The 19,197-nt window shown below is 41.0% G+C and overlaps 1 protein-coding gene across 5 annotated transcripts in view; it reads left to right on the top strand.

Moving 5' to 3' along the window:
* Positions 1-19,197, top strand: part of pak5 (p21 protein (Cdc42/Rac)-activated kinase 5) — a 77,646-nt gene that overhangs the window by 13,219 nt on the left and 45,230 nt on the right. Inside the window, exon 1 of one of the 5 annotated variants that reach the window (XM_032542981.1) lies at positions 12,992-13,013. The exons of 2 other annotated variants lie outside the window; for them this stretch is intronic. Coding sequence is in view for 2 of the 3 variants with exons in the window: in XM_032542978.1 (XP_032398869.1) it covers positions 15,495-15,543 (49 nt within the window). In the remaining variant the exon portion in view is untranslated. Of the gene's footprint in view, positions 1-12,991; positions 13,014-15,079; positions 15,544-19,197 lie in introns of those variants that run through there. 2 more of the 5 variants (XM_032542978.1, XM_032542979.1) reach the window with 2 other exon arrangements.

The following is a 19,197-nucleotide window of genomic DNA, read 5'->3' as shown; positions in this document are numbered from 1 at the left end:
CAGCTTCTGACTGTCCTTTAAAGATGATTTTTTGGGGCTTTTCTGCCTTTATTTGATAGGACATCTAGGTGAGAAAGGGAAAGAAAGGGAAGACACGCAGGAAGTTGTCACAGGTCGGACTCGACCCCTGGCCCTCTGAGTCCTCTCATGTGTGTCCCTGCTCTACCCGCTGACCCAACCCCGCCACACTTCTGACTGTCCTTGAAAAAAAGACACGCATGACGCCTGCAACATCTTATCTGGCTCATGTCAACTATTGCCTTTGTCAGAACATCTGTGAAGTGTGTGTGGATATGCTACAATCTATTCCATACATGTTGACATTTTTGATCCTGTTAATGCCAAACATGTATTTGTATTTACTTTGTAGTCAGATATTAGTGAGGGACTTCAGAGCGGAACAGTTTTATCCAATTATACTTTAAATAATGAGGTGAACTGATAAGATAAAAGAGAGTGAAACAATGAAAGGAAAGGGAAAGAGATGGAGGGATATAAGCTTAGTTAAACTCTGGGATATCTGAGACAAAAGTACTTAGTCTCACTTTGTACAAGTTGCACATTTGATTTATGACGCTCAGTATTTTCAGCTTATACTCCTTCTTCCTGGGATACAATGAGCAAGGCAGTGGTAGTTAGAGAGAAATCGAGCCAAAGCAACCAAGGAAATACAGAAAAAGCTTTTACAAGGTTTAGCATCGCTACAGGACACTTTTTACACTAAACGAGAGATCATTTTGCCTTTATCTTGTGTTAGCACTGAGCAGTAAATAAATATACCTATTCATTTTCAGTTACTCTCTTCAATGACTTAACACTTTTGGTCATTTCGCCATCTCCAGCAAGAGTTGTTTGCAGTATTTTTATTTGACCTTTATTTAACCAGGAAAAGTCCCATTGAGTTCCAGTAGCTCTCCTCCCATGCAGTCCTGGCCAAGACGGCAAACAGGTTTGAAAATACATTTAAGACAGGACAAAGGTTACATACTACACCACAAATTTGTATACATACTAGAACACAAAACAAGACTTTACACTTAAATTTAGCCAACACGGGCATCCAGATAGCGCAGTGGTCTGTGCGGATGCCCATGTACAGAGGCTTGCTCCTCGGCGCGGCGGGCCCGGGTTCGAATCCGGCCTGTGGCCCCTTTGCCGCATGTCGCTCCCCCCTCTCTCTCTCCCCCTTTCACACATACTTACATCTGTCATGTCCAAATAAAGGAAATAAAAACCTCCAAAAATATAACTTAAAAATTTAGCAATTACACTGTTCAGTTAGAGTCGACTTTAAAAATGTCTTTAAAGTATTGAAAGATGGATGTTATTCTAGATTCAAGGTGTTTTGAAGTTGCATATGATGAGAAAGCAGTTTTAACAAGTTATGTTCTTGTTGATTAAATAGTTAATAGTATATATATATATATTTTTTTTTTTTGTAGACTGTAAACACTATTATGGTAAGTAGTAGTAGTCTAAACACTTTGGCTTGTGACCCTTTCATAAAAAAGTCCACTTGTAAATAAGTACAAAGCAAAAAGACATAAAAAGCCACATCTTTTTGAGGAAGGCTTTAGGTTGTTTTTTAGTCCCTTGGCAAACCTCTTGTGACTTCTTAGATTCATGTTGCGACCCGTTAGGCGAGTCCCGACCCCCAGATTGGGAACCATCGCCACAGACACTCACTGGAGTCACACAGTTTCTGGTTCTACCCACAGGACTCTGTGGCCTATGGGGTGTGCATATCTGTGGCTTTTAGACGGAAGTCCACACACACCACAAACACAAACAAACACCACACACACACACACACTGGCCCTAATCCCAGCATGTTATCAGTGAGCATCAGTGTGTGAAGTCATGTGGACTGGTATGAGTCAGGGGCTGAGCCTCAAACTCTGTGCGGCTGAGATCCGCTGGTGAGCGCATCTCCACTGGACGCATGACATCCTTTGACACCCCCGACCCACCACTGCCTAGCAGCCCACATTACCTCTCAATCTGTTTGGTGGAGAGAGCAGACTGCCTATATTTAGCATTTTATGTAGACAAGGACTGTGTAATCAAGAGACCAGTCAACAACAGTCATATACATATATAATAATAATATACATATACTAATGTGTTTACCTTCATCAAAGAGCCAACCTAAACTGAGATTGCATTAACAGGAAATATAAGAAGCTGAAGTTCTTTTAGAGGAAAGCAAGGCTGCTGATATGAAAGAGAATATTTCAAAGACAAAAGCAAAGAGAACATCAGCGTTACCTTTCGGAGATGAAAGGGGGCCGAGGAGTGATGCAGATGTGTCTTCTTGAAAGCTGCTGAATTAGGTGCTGTTTTTTGGAACTGGTTGAGTTTGCTACTTAGTTTTTAGTCTGAACTGAGTGACTGTATTGTTATTTTTGGACTGGTGCCCGAATTGAATTACTGCTTGTTAGATCTATAGAGCGGATACTCTTAGCCACTGACTGTCTTTTCCTAATGTCGATGTAAGTGCTTTTCTTTGGCTTGTTTTGGTATTTGCTTGCGCCCAATACACAGTATGTTTGACACACAGTATGTGATGTAGATAGTACAGTCTCTGTCGACATAGTTCCATATTTTGCATTCTGAATCTTTACACTGTACTGCATGTGCGCTGTGCCAGCGCTGAGGAGATATCTTGCAGAACACAATATCATTCTAATGATTCTGTATGAAGGTCAGTGAGATGTAGGTCAACATTTTCAGGCTGCTGATCAGCGTTCTCTGCCCTACAACATAGTATATTATATAAGTTTTGTAAATTAAAATGATTATAGTGTGATAATGTGAGGATCTGTACCAAACAAAGATTTTTTTTCTTTAGTATGTAGGATAGGATTTATGGGCCAGGATGTCTCCGCAGCACCACAGTACTTAATTCAGAATGGTTTGACAATAATATCACAAACTCCCCTGTGATTTGGATATTGCACAAGTCCATATTGCGATTTCCGTAAAATTGTGATTAATTGTGCAGCCCTACATGAAATGAGCATTTAGGGGACTAGCTGTGTATTACCCTTCAATCAGGTGAGGTGTAAATATTACAAAATGAGTCTATAATAGTCACTTCAGACTTGGTTCATTCATCTCCTGCATCCCCCCCTACTGAGCCCACAGGCCCTGACGCACCAGGCCGGTAGGCAGTCTAGTCCTAGTTTTTGGGGCCGCCGACGGCGGGTGTCGGCGAAACAAGTGAGGACAAACAAACAAACGACTGTGACGGGCACACACAAGGCTCCTTTCATTTTTCATCTCATCTGATCAGTCCCATACACATGAAAGCTGTCAAAACGGATCAAAGATTACTTTTGAATGGTCCTTCTAAAAACACACAAGTTCCAACTATCAGAATAACTATTTTTGCATGTCCATAAGAAGGCAAACATAGCATATAACGAGATATACATAACTACTTGCTTAGGCATATTTATTCCAACCAGAGGGGATTTCTTTTAGACTGCAAGGGAAGCTTAGCTTCCCCTAAAATGCATGGTCAAATATGAACTATTGTGTTAACATTTGATTGACTAAAAATGAGTTAGACCAGTGAGTTTGCTCAGAACCAGCTACATATGCCAGGTCCACTGACTCGATTTCCTTGTCATACGTTCCCGTAGCGTCCTGTGCATTTCCCTATTGAAGCCGGGCGTCCATGGACTCCAATGGGACTGCTTTGAACCGTTTTTTTCAGTGCTTCAGAACTAGATAAATGTTGCGATGACGCTCAGCGTCTCTGGGGGTTAATGGTGGAGTGGGCTGGCCTGGACTCCAGGGTTCTGTGTGATGATCAAAAGACTGCATCTCCTTATGATTAATAGTCATTTTGTACTATAAAAAGTTGCTGAAGCTATCCGAGCTCAGTCCCATCGCGCATTTTGCAAATGTAGTCGAAAGACAAACTGCTGCAACCTATTTCTTGGTATTTGCTTGGTGAAATTGCTAGCCAATTTTCATCATACATTTCATACAATTATACAGCACATTCCTTGTTTCAGTTTAATCTAATTACCACATTTCCTCCTTCGATTTTAATATTGTTTTGTTAGATCATTTATTCATTCATACAGTAGGCTAGGCTCTTGTTCTAGGGCTGAACTACCCGGCTAGCAAACCGCACATGACGGCAGGCAATGCTAATATTGTTGACCTGATTTTGGCGAAGCCATCTGAAAGTCTTCCTCACCAGGAGAAACTTAGAATGAAACAACAGGGCACATCAACACCTAAAATGGATTTAGGGAAAAGTAACACGTCTTTTCAGCTCTCCTGGTATGACAGCATTGGCTGGCTGACTGGAAGTGCTGTGACAAAGAAAATGTCATAATTATTGATTCTAACCTAAATTTAAAAAAAGAACACATGAAAAAGATATCCAATTGTGTCAAAGTTTAGCAAATTTTAGGCATATGTTTATTTCTAAAGAAACACAACAATGTATAAAAGGCTCCCTTACCTTGTTGCTCACTTTATGGCTCTGACGTTTTTATAAAAAAATAGGCTAACGATTGTGTCATAACCACGCGACTTACTGTCGCACAATAGAGGAATTACCGTATAGAACAGGGTGAGCTCACAGACAGTTTGGACTTCCATTAGCCGTTTAGGGTTAGTTACTAATATTAACTAGGATTTTTGTTAGCAGTAATTAGCCTGTGCCTATGTTATCTCCTAAGATATACCTACACTCTCGGTCTCTGCTGATTGGGAATTAATGAGATTTCTCTTGCACAGCTACCAGAAGACTTACAACTTTCAGACAGGTTGCCCACGTCACATCTACGTCGTCCAGCTCAGTTGGAGGCTGCGCAGTAACGCTCAACCATCACTGGGAAAGAGCTTCTAACAGACTTCACTGGTCTCCGTCCAGAACAACGGGACCTGTTGGTCCATTTCTTTAACTGTCTATGGTTGTTTCGCTCCGCTTTCACTGGGAGACTTATTTGCACTTTTTATAACACAGCTTCTCCTCTTTGCTTGGCCTTTTTATTTGCTTTGGGGACTGGGGGCAGTTAATAGTGGTGCATTTTGCACATCCCTAACTGTACAGTCCTAATAATCAGTCAGAATGCAACACTATTATTAAAATAGAAATGTTTGAAAAAAGAGATCCACTAAATGAACCCAGCAGGCCTGAGTAAATGTTTGTTGGCAACATTTTCCATCACAAGCATCTCACTTGTTCCGTGTGTGCGGTTTTATGTTTCAGACATGATTGGCTTTAAAACCGGCAACAGAAAGCAAAGCAGAAGGAACTAGAATGCAATATGTAGCTTATCCCAATGCTCTTCTTCATTGCTTATGGGCAGCACCTGCTATTCTGCTGTTCTTTCATTTGAAGTTGCTTCTTGCATGTAAGAAAAAAGCATGGCTGCCTGCTTGTTAAAGTATGTGCCTGCTTGAACCCATGTAGTCCAGTCAAATGCCTGTCTCCTATACATTACTGTGCTCTCAATAGGAATAAAGCAGCTTCCTCTGTTCATGCCTGGCAAGACAGTGGTAATGTAGGTCAACAGGTATGAGCTTCAATTTACCATTTGCAGCTAAAGACAAGTGGGGTGGAAGAGGAGGCGGTGGGATGTAAGCATCATACAAAGAGAATGGATATTGCAGGGCGGAAGAGATAGAGAGGGAAGAAAGGGAAACGATTGGTCCACTGACTGTAGAGGTGGTCTGATTAATGTTTTAGAAGTATCACTACACTGTTTGTAGGTTAGACTTATCTTTCCTCTCCCATGTGTGGGCTAATGGTGGAGATGTGAGCCATACTGGGCTGTGTTGTTGAGATAACTCCCTGCTTTGTGTGTGTGTGTGTGTGTGTGTGTGTGTGTGTGTGTGCACCTTTTTGTATTGTATGTAAAGGTGTAACACAATATATTTCTGTAATAATATTAGCCCGTTTTGTCTTTTTGCTGGGTGTTATGGTTTGGAAACCTGTCTCTTAAAAATATGAATAGTGTGTGTGTGTGTGTGTGTGTCGGTGTTGTTTTTCCAATACAATTAACCCACATTATGTTTAATTTAGAAAGAATGAAACCATTAAAAAAAATTTTTTTTTAATTTGAGGCCAGATTTGTTTATGGTTGCAGTTGTGCTGTGATGTTAAAGATTATTTTTGGGGCATTTTAGGCATTAATTTTTTGTAGGACAGCTGAAGACGTAAAAGGGAGAGAGATATATCTGTATATGGGTGCCTGCTCTACCAGATGAGCCATCCAGACGCCCACAGATTACTTTATTTTTATTGTAACAGAATAAGGTTGCAAATGACTTAAGCTTATATGTCAATTATGTAATGGTAACATTTCAAGTCATGATCTTGATAGTCATGATAAAGAACTTGTTAATCTCTTTATCTTTTTCTTTCTGTCCACACAAGTACATGGTCACATGACCTTTTGCTCTTTAAAAAACAAGGTCACACTGGTGCCACTCGCTGCATGTGTGTGGCTTTCTGAGGATTAATAGTCACACTAGAAGTGTCTCAAAGCAGTGGTGTAAACTGGGTAGTCCTCTGTGCTCTGTTACGGTGAAAAGAATCCCAGGCTGCATCATCTGTCAAAGCTGACGTTTTTCTTGGTGTCCTTGGCTGAAATGTGAGGGATTGACACGCTGTCAGAGCCGTGTTATCAAGCTCATAAACAGCAGGCCTTGCAGCAGCTTTTACAGAGGCATGACCCCTTTGTATACAAGTTCCTCACATGGAACCTGTCCTGCTTTTAATAGGTCTTAGTTTGACAGAAAAGCTGTCAAGTGCCTGTTGAATAACGATATGTATTGCTAAAATGTGCGGAACAACACCTCCCTCGAATTTATAGAAAAGACTCAATCTTTTGATGTAATGATAGCTGTCTTACTCCTGCTCTGTAAGCACCTTGGCCATGTTATACTGTACCACTGTAAAACACACTTCCTTATCCACAAACCCACGTACATGCAGGACACATGCTGGATCCCCAGCAGCTCTCAGCTGAAGAACATTCTTATACAACAATACGTCCCAATCATAAACACTGTGCATGCAGCTCTACCCAGTGGAAGGCTGCCATGGCGTGCAGCGGCTGACCCCACAAATCCTTACGTCTTTTAGATGTCAGCCTTAACCACTTTCCCATAACACCGGGAGGTAAGGCTTCTTGGCGAGCTATCAATAAGAAATGATTAGGTCGAGGGTTTAACATGCTTGTGTAGATAATGGGTTGGAAGGGAGGAGGCTTTCAAAGAACAGAGTGCTTTTAGCCCAGAAAACCACTAGCAGGGAGAAGAGAGTTTTAATGGTCAGGACCTGGAGGCTGGGGGTTACTTTTCAAACATCATCCATCACAGATGGTTAATGACTTATTTAGAATTGTAATCAGTAACGCTAATGTGCATTAGTCTTTTAATATATATTCTATAAAAGAAAAAATTGGGGTCGCCCTGGTAGCTCACCTGGTTGAGTGTGCCCCCCATGTACGAAGCTCAGTCCTTACCGCGGCGGCCCCGGGTTCAGTTCCAACCTGCGGCCCTTTTCTGCATGGCATATCCTCTCTCTCACCGTTCATATCTTCAGCTGACCTCTCAAATTAAGGCCAAAAATGCCTAGAAAATATTCTTAAAAAAAGGAAAAGTTGATGATTATAATTTTCTATCATCTAGAGAAAAAGAAAATCATGTTTGATGAATTATTTATTGATTACAAGTTAGGACAAAGGTATACATTAAAGGTTCAATATATAATACTGACAGCTAGTGTTTAAAATAGTACAAATACTGCAGTACAAATTCAAAATACTGGAGAGAATCACCCCCCTCAGACTCAATGTTCACGTTGGCTGCCAGGCTGAGACCGCAGCAACCAACGAGGTTGCTAGACGCTCGTCTCACATAGCCAGACATTACTCCACAGCCCAGCGGAGTAGCTAACGTTAGATGCTGGCTACATGACAGTCAGAAAAGCTCGGGCTCACGCGGAGCTCTGTTCCCAACTAACAGACACACTTCCTCGCTAAAACATCCTTTTCCACCCGACTGAAATACACACTTTAATGGCTTAGAATTACAGCCACAATCGCTAAACACACTGCTAACTCACGGTCCTCTCTTCCTAATTTACAGCCCCCCCCTTTTGGCTTAAAATGACTCACCGCTGTCGGCAACAGCTGTGGCCCTCTGGCTCAGTCCTCCGGTAACGTTAGCAGTTAGCAGGGTTAGCATGGCGCCGTTAGCCAGGACCAGTCGCGATTCCTTTATTGGCTGCGTCTAAATGGTTTTTGCAAGTATGTAAACAACTCAGGTACTATAGCTATATAATGTGAGTACACGAATGTTGAAATGATATAAAGCGCCCGTCCCTAGTAGCCGTGATAAATTAACCTGAAGCTAATGCTTACGTCTTCATGAGAACAATCCTTTTGGACTCTAAACTGTCTCAATCTTTAAAATAATCTCCAATATTTACCCATGTGTTTTACGCAACTGTTAGAAACATGCCGTTTTCTTAGGTCGGTCCGTTTGTGTGCTGCTTTCGTGGCTGTACCGACGTTCCAGCTGTAGCGCGCTGGCTTTATGTATTTACAGGTAGATCTGGCAACCCGGCCTGGCTGTCCAACTGGCCAGTTGATAACAACACAGAGGCCAAAACACAAACAGACATTCTGTCACGGAAATTACAAAAGGAGAAAATACTGGCATTAGCATTGTTGTCAGAAAAGATGGTGTTTCAACTTTGCATGTTACCTAATATCTGATGACACATTGGGGTCATTTTTAGATTTACTACTGTAAATATATTACATAGTGGACCTTTAAGAATCAGCAATAGTAAAACAACCTAACAGGGGAGGCTGGATACCTTTGCACCGTGAGTACATATGTACACAGTGCAGACAGGCAATAACAGGGACAGTTCTATTGCCATTAACACAGATTAATAGACATTATGGACATTTATCGCTACGGTTATTGCTCACTGTGCATGAATAGCTGACCATCACACACACACACACACACACACACACATACGCTCACCCAGATGCTAATATAAACAAATAGTTACAGAGTGACCTGCGGCGTTGCCAGTCATCCTCTTTATGTCTGACTACTTCTCACGGAAATGGCAAGTCTATGAAAAGACTGCTCTCAGTTTAAAAAAAAAAAAAAGAAGCTTTTGTCTCTCCAGTCTGGTTGTGGATGCTGTTTGCATACAGATGTTAGCCCTGGGGCACTGAAACTAATACCATATGGCAGAACCTTCTTTTCACGTGCTTGATAGTGTTGACAGCAGGACTGAGAAATGGTTTTTCCTTTTTTATCAATGCAAAGGTTAACAGAATCTTTGCCCTGATAAAAGTGAAAAAAAGGCTTTATGTACTTTTGCTTGTTGGCTAAGTCATACAGTATGGTGGACTTCCAGTGTATTATTTTATATGCTGTGTGTGTGCAACTAACGACCAAAAGAAAAAGAAAGGCTCACAACAGGTGCTAAGGCAAGAAATACTACTGTACATACTGTGTGCAAGTAGTTGCATAGACTTTTATAAAGATCTTTATTGCTGTTTTTTCACATTTTGTTCCACTTTGGATGTTATTGTTTCTGTTGTATAATTGTGTTCTTTTTTTCCCATCTTAAACCCTGTAGAATCTCTCTTATGAATGTGTTGGGAAGCTGCGTTTTTCAAACGCTAGGCTCCGACCAGGAGGTGGGTTGCAGGAAAAAGAAATGCATCACAGAGTATTAAAAAATGTCTTTAGCTGTGTTATGTTTCAGCGACGTGGTGGTTGTTGAAAACATTGTTGGTAGTAGGTAAACTGCTATATCGGGTAAATGCTCTCCAAGTCTCTTTGGACTTGTGTGTGTATGTGAAAGTCATGCAGGACTGAACCTTCAGGGTCTGCATGGGTTCAGGCTGTGCATATAATCAAAAGATCGGCTCATAACAATCACAAAAAGAGAGTCATATTATAGTAAAATTATTTTGCACATTACATTTTGCAAGTAAACTCTTATTTTGTCCTGTGTTCTGAATGTGAAAAAAAAGAAAAGGGGAAAAGTATTTCACAGTTCAAGGTGTTGTCACTGTTGATTTAACTGTTTTACTGTTTTTGATTCAATAATTGCAACATCTTTTCAAAATTGAATGATAAATAGATTAGAATTTTTTCCACAATTGGTCAGCCCTAGTGTGAGTCAGGGGTTATTAAAACATACACAGACAAAAGAAAAGTTAGTTATTGTTGACCTGATGATTTGGTGCACGTGACACACCTTACACAGAGGCAAATGAGGTACTTTAAAACCATTAGCACCTGATTGTCACAGTTTGCATCTAATATTGTACTCCTTCTTGAAGTCCTAACTCAATCAAATCAAAACACACAGACGTGACACGTATTTTTATATTCAGTGCGACGTACATTTTCGCAGGACGCAATTATCTGTGTTGTCTGTTGAAAATGACTGTCCATAAATCCGCTTGGAAATCATTGACAATTGTTGCTCCTTATGATTCCAAAACTTTCCTAAGAATCAAAGTAATCTAGTGATAAGTGTCAAGCACGGATACATTGCAGACAGGAACTATGGATAGATAATTCACTATACTGTTAATGGTGCCAGTTTGCCAAATTGTAAACCACACAGGTTTGACGGGGGCACACACCGTCAGACATGTCATTTGGAGTGCGTTCAAGTGTGCAGTTAAGCATCCAGTTAAGAATGAAATGGACATTAATCATTTAAATGACTGACAGGGATTCAAAACCTGATGTTTGTATAGTTGTTCAGGGGTAAGATGAAATGTGAGAAGGTTCTTGACTTGACAATCTATATTCCAACCTTTACCTATGCTGCCCTCTAAGCCACAAAACCTCAACTCGCCTGAGTCTAGAACTGAGAAAAATGACTTTAAACTTATTTTGTTGTCCAGCCAAATGAGTTGTAGGCAGGATATTGAACATTTTGGCAATACTAAGTCATTTATCTACATAAAAATCTTAAACTCAAACTTGACCTTTGACCCTTATTTGGAAGTTACTGGACTCTGCCTTTGTATTATCCACAAGATTATAAAGGGTCATGCAAAGGCAAAAGGCATTAACTTCCGTTTTATCACTCACTTGGTTTCTAATCAATACATCAAATCAGGTCATGCTGTCAATGATGATATATACATGTAATCTAGTGATCATGGCACAATTAAGCTTAGAATAATAAAAACATAAATATAAAATAATGTGAACGAGAAGTATTAATTTGTGAAGGTCACCAAGTGGCTTTTCAACTCCTATATCACCTACTGTATTTTACTACCCTATTCAATATTGCTGTATAGAAAAAATTATTTCAGGATATAACTGGTATTCCTAATATTGTGTTAGGTGAGTGTATATATGTACCATTATATTTTCATCAATGTCAATCCTAACATCATTGTGCAAATTAACATAATTTATACCTAGGCCTAGGTCAGGGGTCATCAATTACATTTTTCAGATGGCCCGAATACAACCAGCATCATCATCAGGAATGAAGACGTGAACATAAAGATATTAAGTAGCCACTTTGGTTTGTTTTGGTCTTATATATCCATAAATGCTCCAGCTGAGATTTAAGTTTGTTAAGTTTACAAGATTTTGTAAATATTTCAAGATTTGTGGCAAACTAAGAGAAATAGTAAGACTACAAAACAACAGCTTTTGTTTTAGCTGGGTTGTCAAAATCCGCTATTTAGAGTAGAGTAGAGCTGTGTTTTTGTGTAAACAGCGCGGTGGATGAGAGTGGACTGCCCAGACAGATCAGATTGAAATACCAACTCCTACATGTGTGTGCATGTAGACAGGTGAATGGGTATTGATTGGCTACGTATTTACTTTTCAGGTTTTAATTTTATTGTAGCCTACTTACAGTAACAAGCGTAGAGGTATCTTTCCCTGTCAGGTGTGTGTGTGTGTGTGTGTGTGTGTGTGTGTGTGTGTGTGTGTGTGTGTGTGTGTGTGTGTGTGTGTTGCTGTTCAGAATCCCATCTATCTTCCAAAATGTAACGCTTGTATCCAAACGAATTGTGCTTGAAGCTGCATGGCCATTTTACTGGTTTACCTTATATTATATATATATACTATATTGGCCTATTATAGCCTATAACCTGGCTCAAAGGAATACGGATGGCCATCCAATTTTAACTAAAATTGTCAAAATCATTTAAATATTGAGCCATTACATTGAAAATCTTTTAGATAACAGGAGCCTATTATTTACTGTAGCCATCCTAACTACACACTACCCAGTTGCCTTTTTTTAGTCTCCCATTTCATTCTTCCCAAGGCTGTCTTCGGTCAAAAACTCATGTTGTGAGATCAATAACAGTCATAAATATGCTGTCAGTATATCTAGGGATTAGCTAGCCTGTAACACCACAACTCCAGTAACTTAGTTTTGATTGGCAGCAAAACAAAGGCAGAGTACCTTAACTCAATTTTGAGCATTCTGAAGTTATATGAAACAAAGTCAAAGTATTCTGCCTTGGCTTCTCTGCAGCTTTGGGAGTTACAGCAAAGACAACACTAAATATTCTCCCCAAATCCATACATTTGACACAAGATTTTTGTCCACATGATAAAGCAGATCTTTAATGTTCCAAGAATGACAATACCTAATTTTCTACCAGAATTGAGTTACAGTATTCTGACTTTGCACAGAAGTATGGCTGTGAACCTAATGTAGTTACCAAAGAATGAGATTGTCCATACAAGCAGCCAAAATGTGATGTGGTGTCTTGGCCTGACCTTGGTAAAAGGCTTAGGAGCTTGGAGTGTTGTTCCTTTGGGTTGAAGGGAGACAGGGAGGCCAGTGCTGGTTGTTCAGGCACTATTAACTGGAAGCACATCAAGAACAAGCTGGAGGGATAATATAGTCCATCTAGCCTCAGGAGGAGCTGGAGGATGTCTGGGCTAATCCAGTAAGAAGACCAGGACCAGGATAAGTGGCGGAAAATGGATAGACAACATTGGTCAGCCATATTCCATTTAACAACGGTCTCTGTAATGATATGTGAAAGCACTAGCCTCTCCTTTAATATACTAAAACACTGTGAGTCCACCAGTGAGATTTCATCTAAGATACACATAAAAATGATTGAATAAAAGAAGACACTATCAGCGACTGTGTTGCAGTGCGCTTTAGTTTGCTCTAATGTGCTTTAAAGTCGGGACGCACAGCTGCACACACGGCAACACATGTGCACACACTCTTACTCAGACAGTGACACACACTCTTCTGTCCTCAGGACTGCAGAGATCTCATTTAGATAACTCTCCTGATCTTTCAGTACCTCCCAGAGTCGCCCTTCCCTGCTGTATTCATCCATTATGTTACCACATGAGGAGATAGCAACAACTCTAGCTGATCCTTTCGACCGATAGTGAAAAATCAGCGAGAGACTTGAAGAAAAGTGTCTGAATGGGATGTCTCAGATTCTCTTGACGGCCTTTTGCAGTGATTGGGATTTTGCTAAACATTACACCGCTAAAGAATAACAGCCTGTGCTTTGCACTAAAATACTTTGCAGGAATTAGCATTTATCTCACTAGCAAGCATTCATCTTGTGACAGTTGTGATGTAGACGCCCATGCCGCCATGATTTTAAAGAGTGGGGTACTTAGCATAGCCAAATCAGCCTCAGCTGCCATAATTCTAGTTGTCTCTTTCTTTAGTCTGCAGCTCCCCACCTACAAAGCACTTACATTCCCCCCTCTGTATGTGTATTAGAGAGAGAGAGAGAGAGAGAGTCTGAGAGACTGGATAAGACCCTTGAAGGTGGCATGTGTATTTATATCCAGTCGTGCTTGTGGAGGGGTGTGTCTGCTGCTCAAGTCTTTTAACCATCAAACACATTCTCTCTTCCCATAATGCTAAAGCAGCTTTGTGGGCAAGTGGGCCGATATCAAAACCTCATGAGATACAGTAGGTCAGCCACAGGCGACCTCCAGATTGGGATAATAAAAATAATTGTTAGTTGCACACCCAGCTGTCTGCCCAATGACTTCTATGTAAAAGAATGTCATATGTCCTCTGATTGTCAGTGAATTTACTCTACGTCGCTGCGCAATGAACAGTGCAACGGTCCGTCCCTGCTAGGTGCACTGGGATACTTGTGATATCCTGCAATATTCATGTAAAGTCTTCACTAAACTAATTACGCCATAGGCTCTGTCATGAATCACATAATGTGTCTTGCTACTAGGTTATTCATAGTCTTTCCTCGTCCCTGTAATGCCAGATCCAGAGTGTGTAGGTGTTTTCTACCATACCACTAGATATTAAATATATAGACATATACCTGGTTTCTGGGTAAAGAGGTTCACAGCATTTAACACAAAAAAAGAATTGGGCTTTGCTGTCAGGTTTCATTCAGAAAAGCAGATAAACGTGCTGCTACGTCAGCAGAATAGTCACACTGATTGGATAGCAGGAAGGTTCGGACGTTCTTTTAGTCTCTTAACTGTTCACCGTTTTATTAAATTGCTATATTATAACTTGGCTCACAGCCTTGCAGAGGTGCACCATGTAATTACCCTCTACTCACCAACACACCAACTGTCTTTCTCCCTCTGTGACAGCAACGCACTGCTTGTGTGTGTGAGTGTGCATTCGCCCTCAGCACAGGGCCGGTCCCTGGCTGCCACAGCTGAATGTCCCCTTGCATCGGCAAATGGCCAGACTGTCCCAGCTGCCACTGGACCAGCTGTTTCTTTCTCTGTCTTCCGTCTTATCTCCTCCATCACACTATTTGTCTTCCTCTTTGTGAGAGAGGCAGTGATAGGATGTGTGGTGGTGTAGCACTTGACACCAAAGTTGATTTATCCACACATGGTGGCATTAGTGGGAGACAGTTTTGAGTGTGTGTGTGTGTGTGTGTGTGTGTCTGTGTGTGTGTGTCTGTGTTCTGTGGATTGTGGGAACACAGAGGACACTTACACTCTCTGTTGTTGTTGTGGTGCTGGTGACAGACCGATAAGTGGGAGGAGGACTGTGAAGGTCAGAGGGTGCTCAGTTCGGGACGCGGCTGGTCAAACCCAGTTAGACAAACAATGAAAGTGAAATGGGATGGGTCTGGGCTTAAGCCGTCTGACCGTGCCTTGGCCCAGGCTGCTGGCGTAGGCACTTTTCTGTGCCCTGGGTATCTCACATCAGTTATCAGAGCGTACAGGCAGGGAGAGGCGTACTGTAGCAGCAGTAGTAGTAGCACCTCACTGGGGGCTGCAGAGGGTCCTGGTTCTGACCTGATTTGTCAGTTCAATAACTTCACTGAAGTGTCGCTCCTCCAGGATATCATTGGCTTTTAATTTTGCAATCATGGATTGGGCAGGGGACTCGCTGTTTCATGTTTTGTTGAAAGAAAATTGAGGTGCATAATGGATTAATTAGGAATGCAATTTGACATCAAAGTGCAACATCTGATAAGCCTGTGATTGTCCTGGACTGTCTCGCTATGGCTCACCCAGAGCACTTTGATTGGTTGAAAGAAGGTTTTTTGCCAGGTAAGAGCAGTGATTTACTGAATTTATGTATCAGTTGAAATGAAAGTGAAGGAGCACTAAGATGTGATAAGATTCATCATCAGAGCCATAATTTAACATGCTGCAGCTTCCCAATGATCCCAAGTCTTTAAACAGGATTTTAATGAGGGATGTAACAAACTTCTCAGCATGTTGTAAACACTGTTCCAATGATAAAACAGCGTCTTCTTCAGCTGAAGTTGTTTACTGATACATCTACGGGGAATGGGAGGTGAAATGCATGTCTGTGTAAACTGTTTTTGAGCCAATTAAGTCATCTGAAGGAACAAGGTCTAGAGAGAACAAGCGAATGCAAATGGGATTGAATTGAACAGCACATAACAAAGCAGGGCAGGACAAAAGAGGATAACAGAAACAAGACACTATTCACGGGGAACACATTTATTCCTCACTTTGTGCATTTTCTCACACCAAGTAAAGCTGCGTTAATAATAATAATATAGTATACTTTCTTAATCCTGCAAGGGGAAATTACAATCTTTTCACTCTGTTGTTATTACACACAGGGCTGAATTACACACACATGCTCAGTCCCTATGCATGCACTAAAGGAGAGATGTCAGAGTGGGGGGGGTTGCCCATGGGAAGGCACCATACTTACCACACAGTCCACCCCTATACTTAGGTCTGTATGGGGACTTGAACCAGCAACCCTCCAGTTACTATCCCAGAACACTGGGGAAAAGGATAACACATTCGACATGAATGTACCATCAGACTTCGGTTTTTGTGACACATTTGTCCTTTTAATTAAATTAGGAATTCCTCTTCTTTCCTGGAACGGCAAATGAAGCAGAGAACTATGCCCCTCACTCAACTTGTTTATCAGAGGGAACTTGTGTCCTTTTCATGTTGCATTTTTAATTCATATTTGCATATTTGTGCACGAGTGAATGTTCTGCATCTCAATCACCAAAGTATGCTTCTAAATTACAAGTTAATACAGATACAAAATGAATGGCGTTTGGAAAACACGAATACGTCACGCTGCCGCAGAGTGCTTAGGAACCAAAAATAGACATGGTAAATACACACACACACACACACACATATATATGAATAAGTTCCTGTTTTGCTTTAACATGTCAGGTTCCAGTGAAAGTGTGTGTGTGTTGAGGTGTTGTACAAAAGGGGAAATGCCTGTGGAGGCTCACATGGTGACAGATGGTTTGAAGACAAATCAGCCTGGGAGTCAGGATCTCTGCCCTGGGACTAGAAGCTCCTTTAAGTATATTTGTGGCAGTGTGTTAGTGTGTATGTGTGCATGTAGAGTGTGTGTGCTCTTACGTATACATGCTTTAAGCACGTATCTTTGTGTGTCTGTGCTTTGTTGAGCAGCTCTATGTTTTTGTGCGTATAGTTAAACCTGTGGTTTGTGTACCGTTGTGGTTATTTAAGAGGACTTGTACTGTGACAGTTACATCAAGATATATTTGCTTTTACATATTTAAAGGTCAAATGCTCATGTGACAGAACAACATGCATTTGTAGTTAGCTTCCCTCAGCTTCAGAGCCCACAGAGCTGTGGTTTATGAGCGGATATATACACCCTTACAGATATACACAGTTGTAGCTCACTCCAGTCTTACGCACCTAGAATAATGGAGTTTCATTATCTCTGTCGTATATTACCAGGTGTAATTTCTCATCGGAGTGACATTGTTACTCTTTGGCAGAATAACCTTGCAGGCATTAATCTCAAACTTCACAAAGGGCTTTACAATCTGCCCATAAATTACAGCTCAAGAGGTGCTTATGTGGCAGCCAGGAGGAGTTGTGCAGCAAGTCGTTCCTTTGGCCTCTGCATGGAGGCAGTTCCCGGAGGCCTCTACACTTCTCTAGTACATCTCAGTCCAAACCTGCTCTGACTGAAAGGGCTGCAGCGCAAAGCTCAGCAGTTGTAATTTTGGGCCTGAACATGCACCTCCGTCTGCTGTCTTTACATGCATTCGGTGGTGTGTTTGTGTGTGCGCGCACGTGTTGTTGTCTCTTAGCAGTTGAGCCTGGCCTAGACGACTTAAGCCCTGCTAGCTGTTAATAATCTCATTCCCAAGACGTATCATCTAGGTCAGGGGTTTACTATGGCCGTAACAGACCACAGAGAGGGTGAAGGATGGTGTCCCAAACACATTCTTGTCTGTCATAAAAATATCTCCCTTGTCGAACTCAACCCAATAGCCTCCCTCAGTTACTGATGCCATTCCAGCACGGCACAAAAGCAGTTGACAGTGGCAGATTCAGTGTTGCTAAGTTGTTTCCAATGAAATAAGCTATCACTAGCTCCAAAAGTTGCTAAAAGTAGCTATTTAAAAAGAATTCTCAAAGAAGGCTGGCTTGCCCGGGGCCAGGCCACCTCAGCGGCGTCTTTCACCTTCTCTTAATACATCCATTGTCTCGTCCTGCTGTCTCTCGTACCTACACCGGCCCCCACACTCTTCCCCCCCTCCCCTCCCCTTCTACCTGCCTGTGCAGTGCCGCTGCACATGAGGAGAAAGCAGGGGGCGACCTCTAGCTCACCCAGTAACCCACACCATGTAGGCTGGGTCCTGTGCAGCGACCCGGGTTCAAATCCAACCTGCAGCACTTTACTGCTTGTCCCCCCCATCTCTCTCCTACCTGCTCAGGCAAGTATTCATAACTGAATCAACTTGAAATTTCTATATTCGTTTATAGCTCTATAAAAAAGTTATTTCCCCAGCACTTTTGTAATATTTTTAAGACAAGATAAGATAAGATAAGAAAACCTTTGTTTGTCCCACAGTGGGGAAATTGCGGTTTGCAACAGCGAAGATAAGAGCAGAGATAGATAAGTGTACAGAGATAGATAAGTGTACAGAGATAGATAAGTATACAGAGATAGATAAGTATACAGAGATAGATAAGTATACAGAGATAGATAAGTGTACAGATATAGATAAGTGTACAGAGATAGATAAGTATACAGAGATAGATAAGTGTACAGATATAGATAAGTATATAGAGATAGATGCCTATAATTGGCTAGTTTTACTTTTAATAATGAATTTATTACACACATTTAATTTTACACACATTTTGGTCACTTTTTTTCAACCTTATTATCACTTTTCAATGTTGTGGATGCTTTTTTTGATGTTTTTTCCAAAGTTTTTGATATTTTTAATGTTGACATTTTCAGCGCTTATTTCGACGGCCCATTTTTTGTGACAAAAATAAATAAAATAACTGAAAACGGGTCAAATTTTACCCAAGGACAACATGAGGGTTAAACGGAGAGTAAAATTGTTGCTCCTGAATTTTCCAAATGGTTTTGTGCTCTAAATGCAATTTTAAATAAATTTATACAAAAAAATCTTTCTCTTTTTTTATTTTTTACATAATAATATATAAATGATTTTAATTTGTTAAATATAATTGTTTACATGGAGATGGCCACTTATTTAGCCCCTTGAGGGTTTTGCGGCAATTGTCCATCACATCTTGTTGTGAAACATATAACACTGTCTTAATGTTTTTGCTGTGAAAATAAAATACATAAAATCTAAACCTTTCCTGCCTCTCCCCTGTCACTCTGAAATAAAGGGAAAAATATTGAGAAGAAGGCAGGGGGGGCGGGGGCGGGGGGGGGGGGGGGGG

The sequence above is a fragment of the Etheostoma spectabile genome, chromosome 18, assembly GCF_008692095.1.
Source record: "Etheostoma spectabile isolate EspeVRDwgs_2016 chromosome 18, UIUC_Espe_1.0, whole genome shotgun sequence".
In the NCBI taxonomy this organism is placed as follows: Eukaryota; Metazoa; Chordata; class Actinopteri; order Perciformes; family Percidae; genus Etheostoma; species Etheostoma spectabile.
This window is presented reverse-complemented; position numbering and strand designations above follow the sequence as displayed.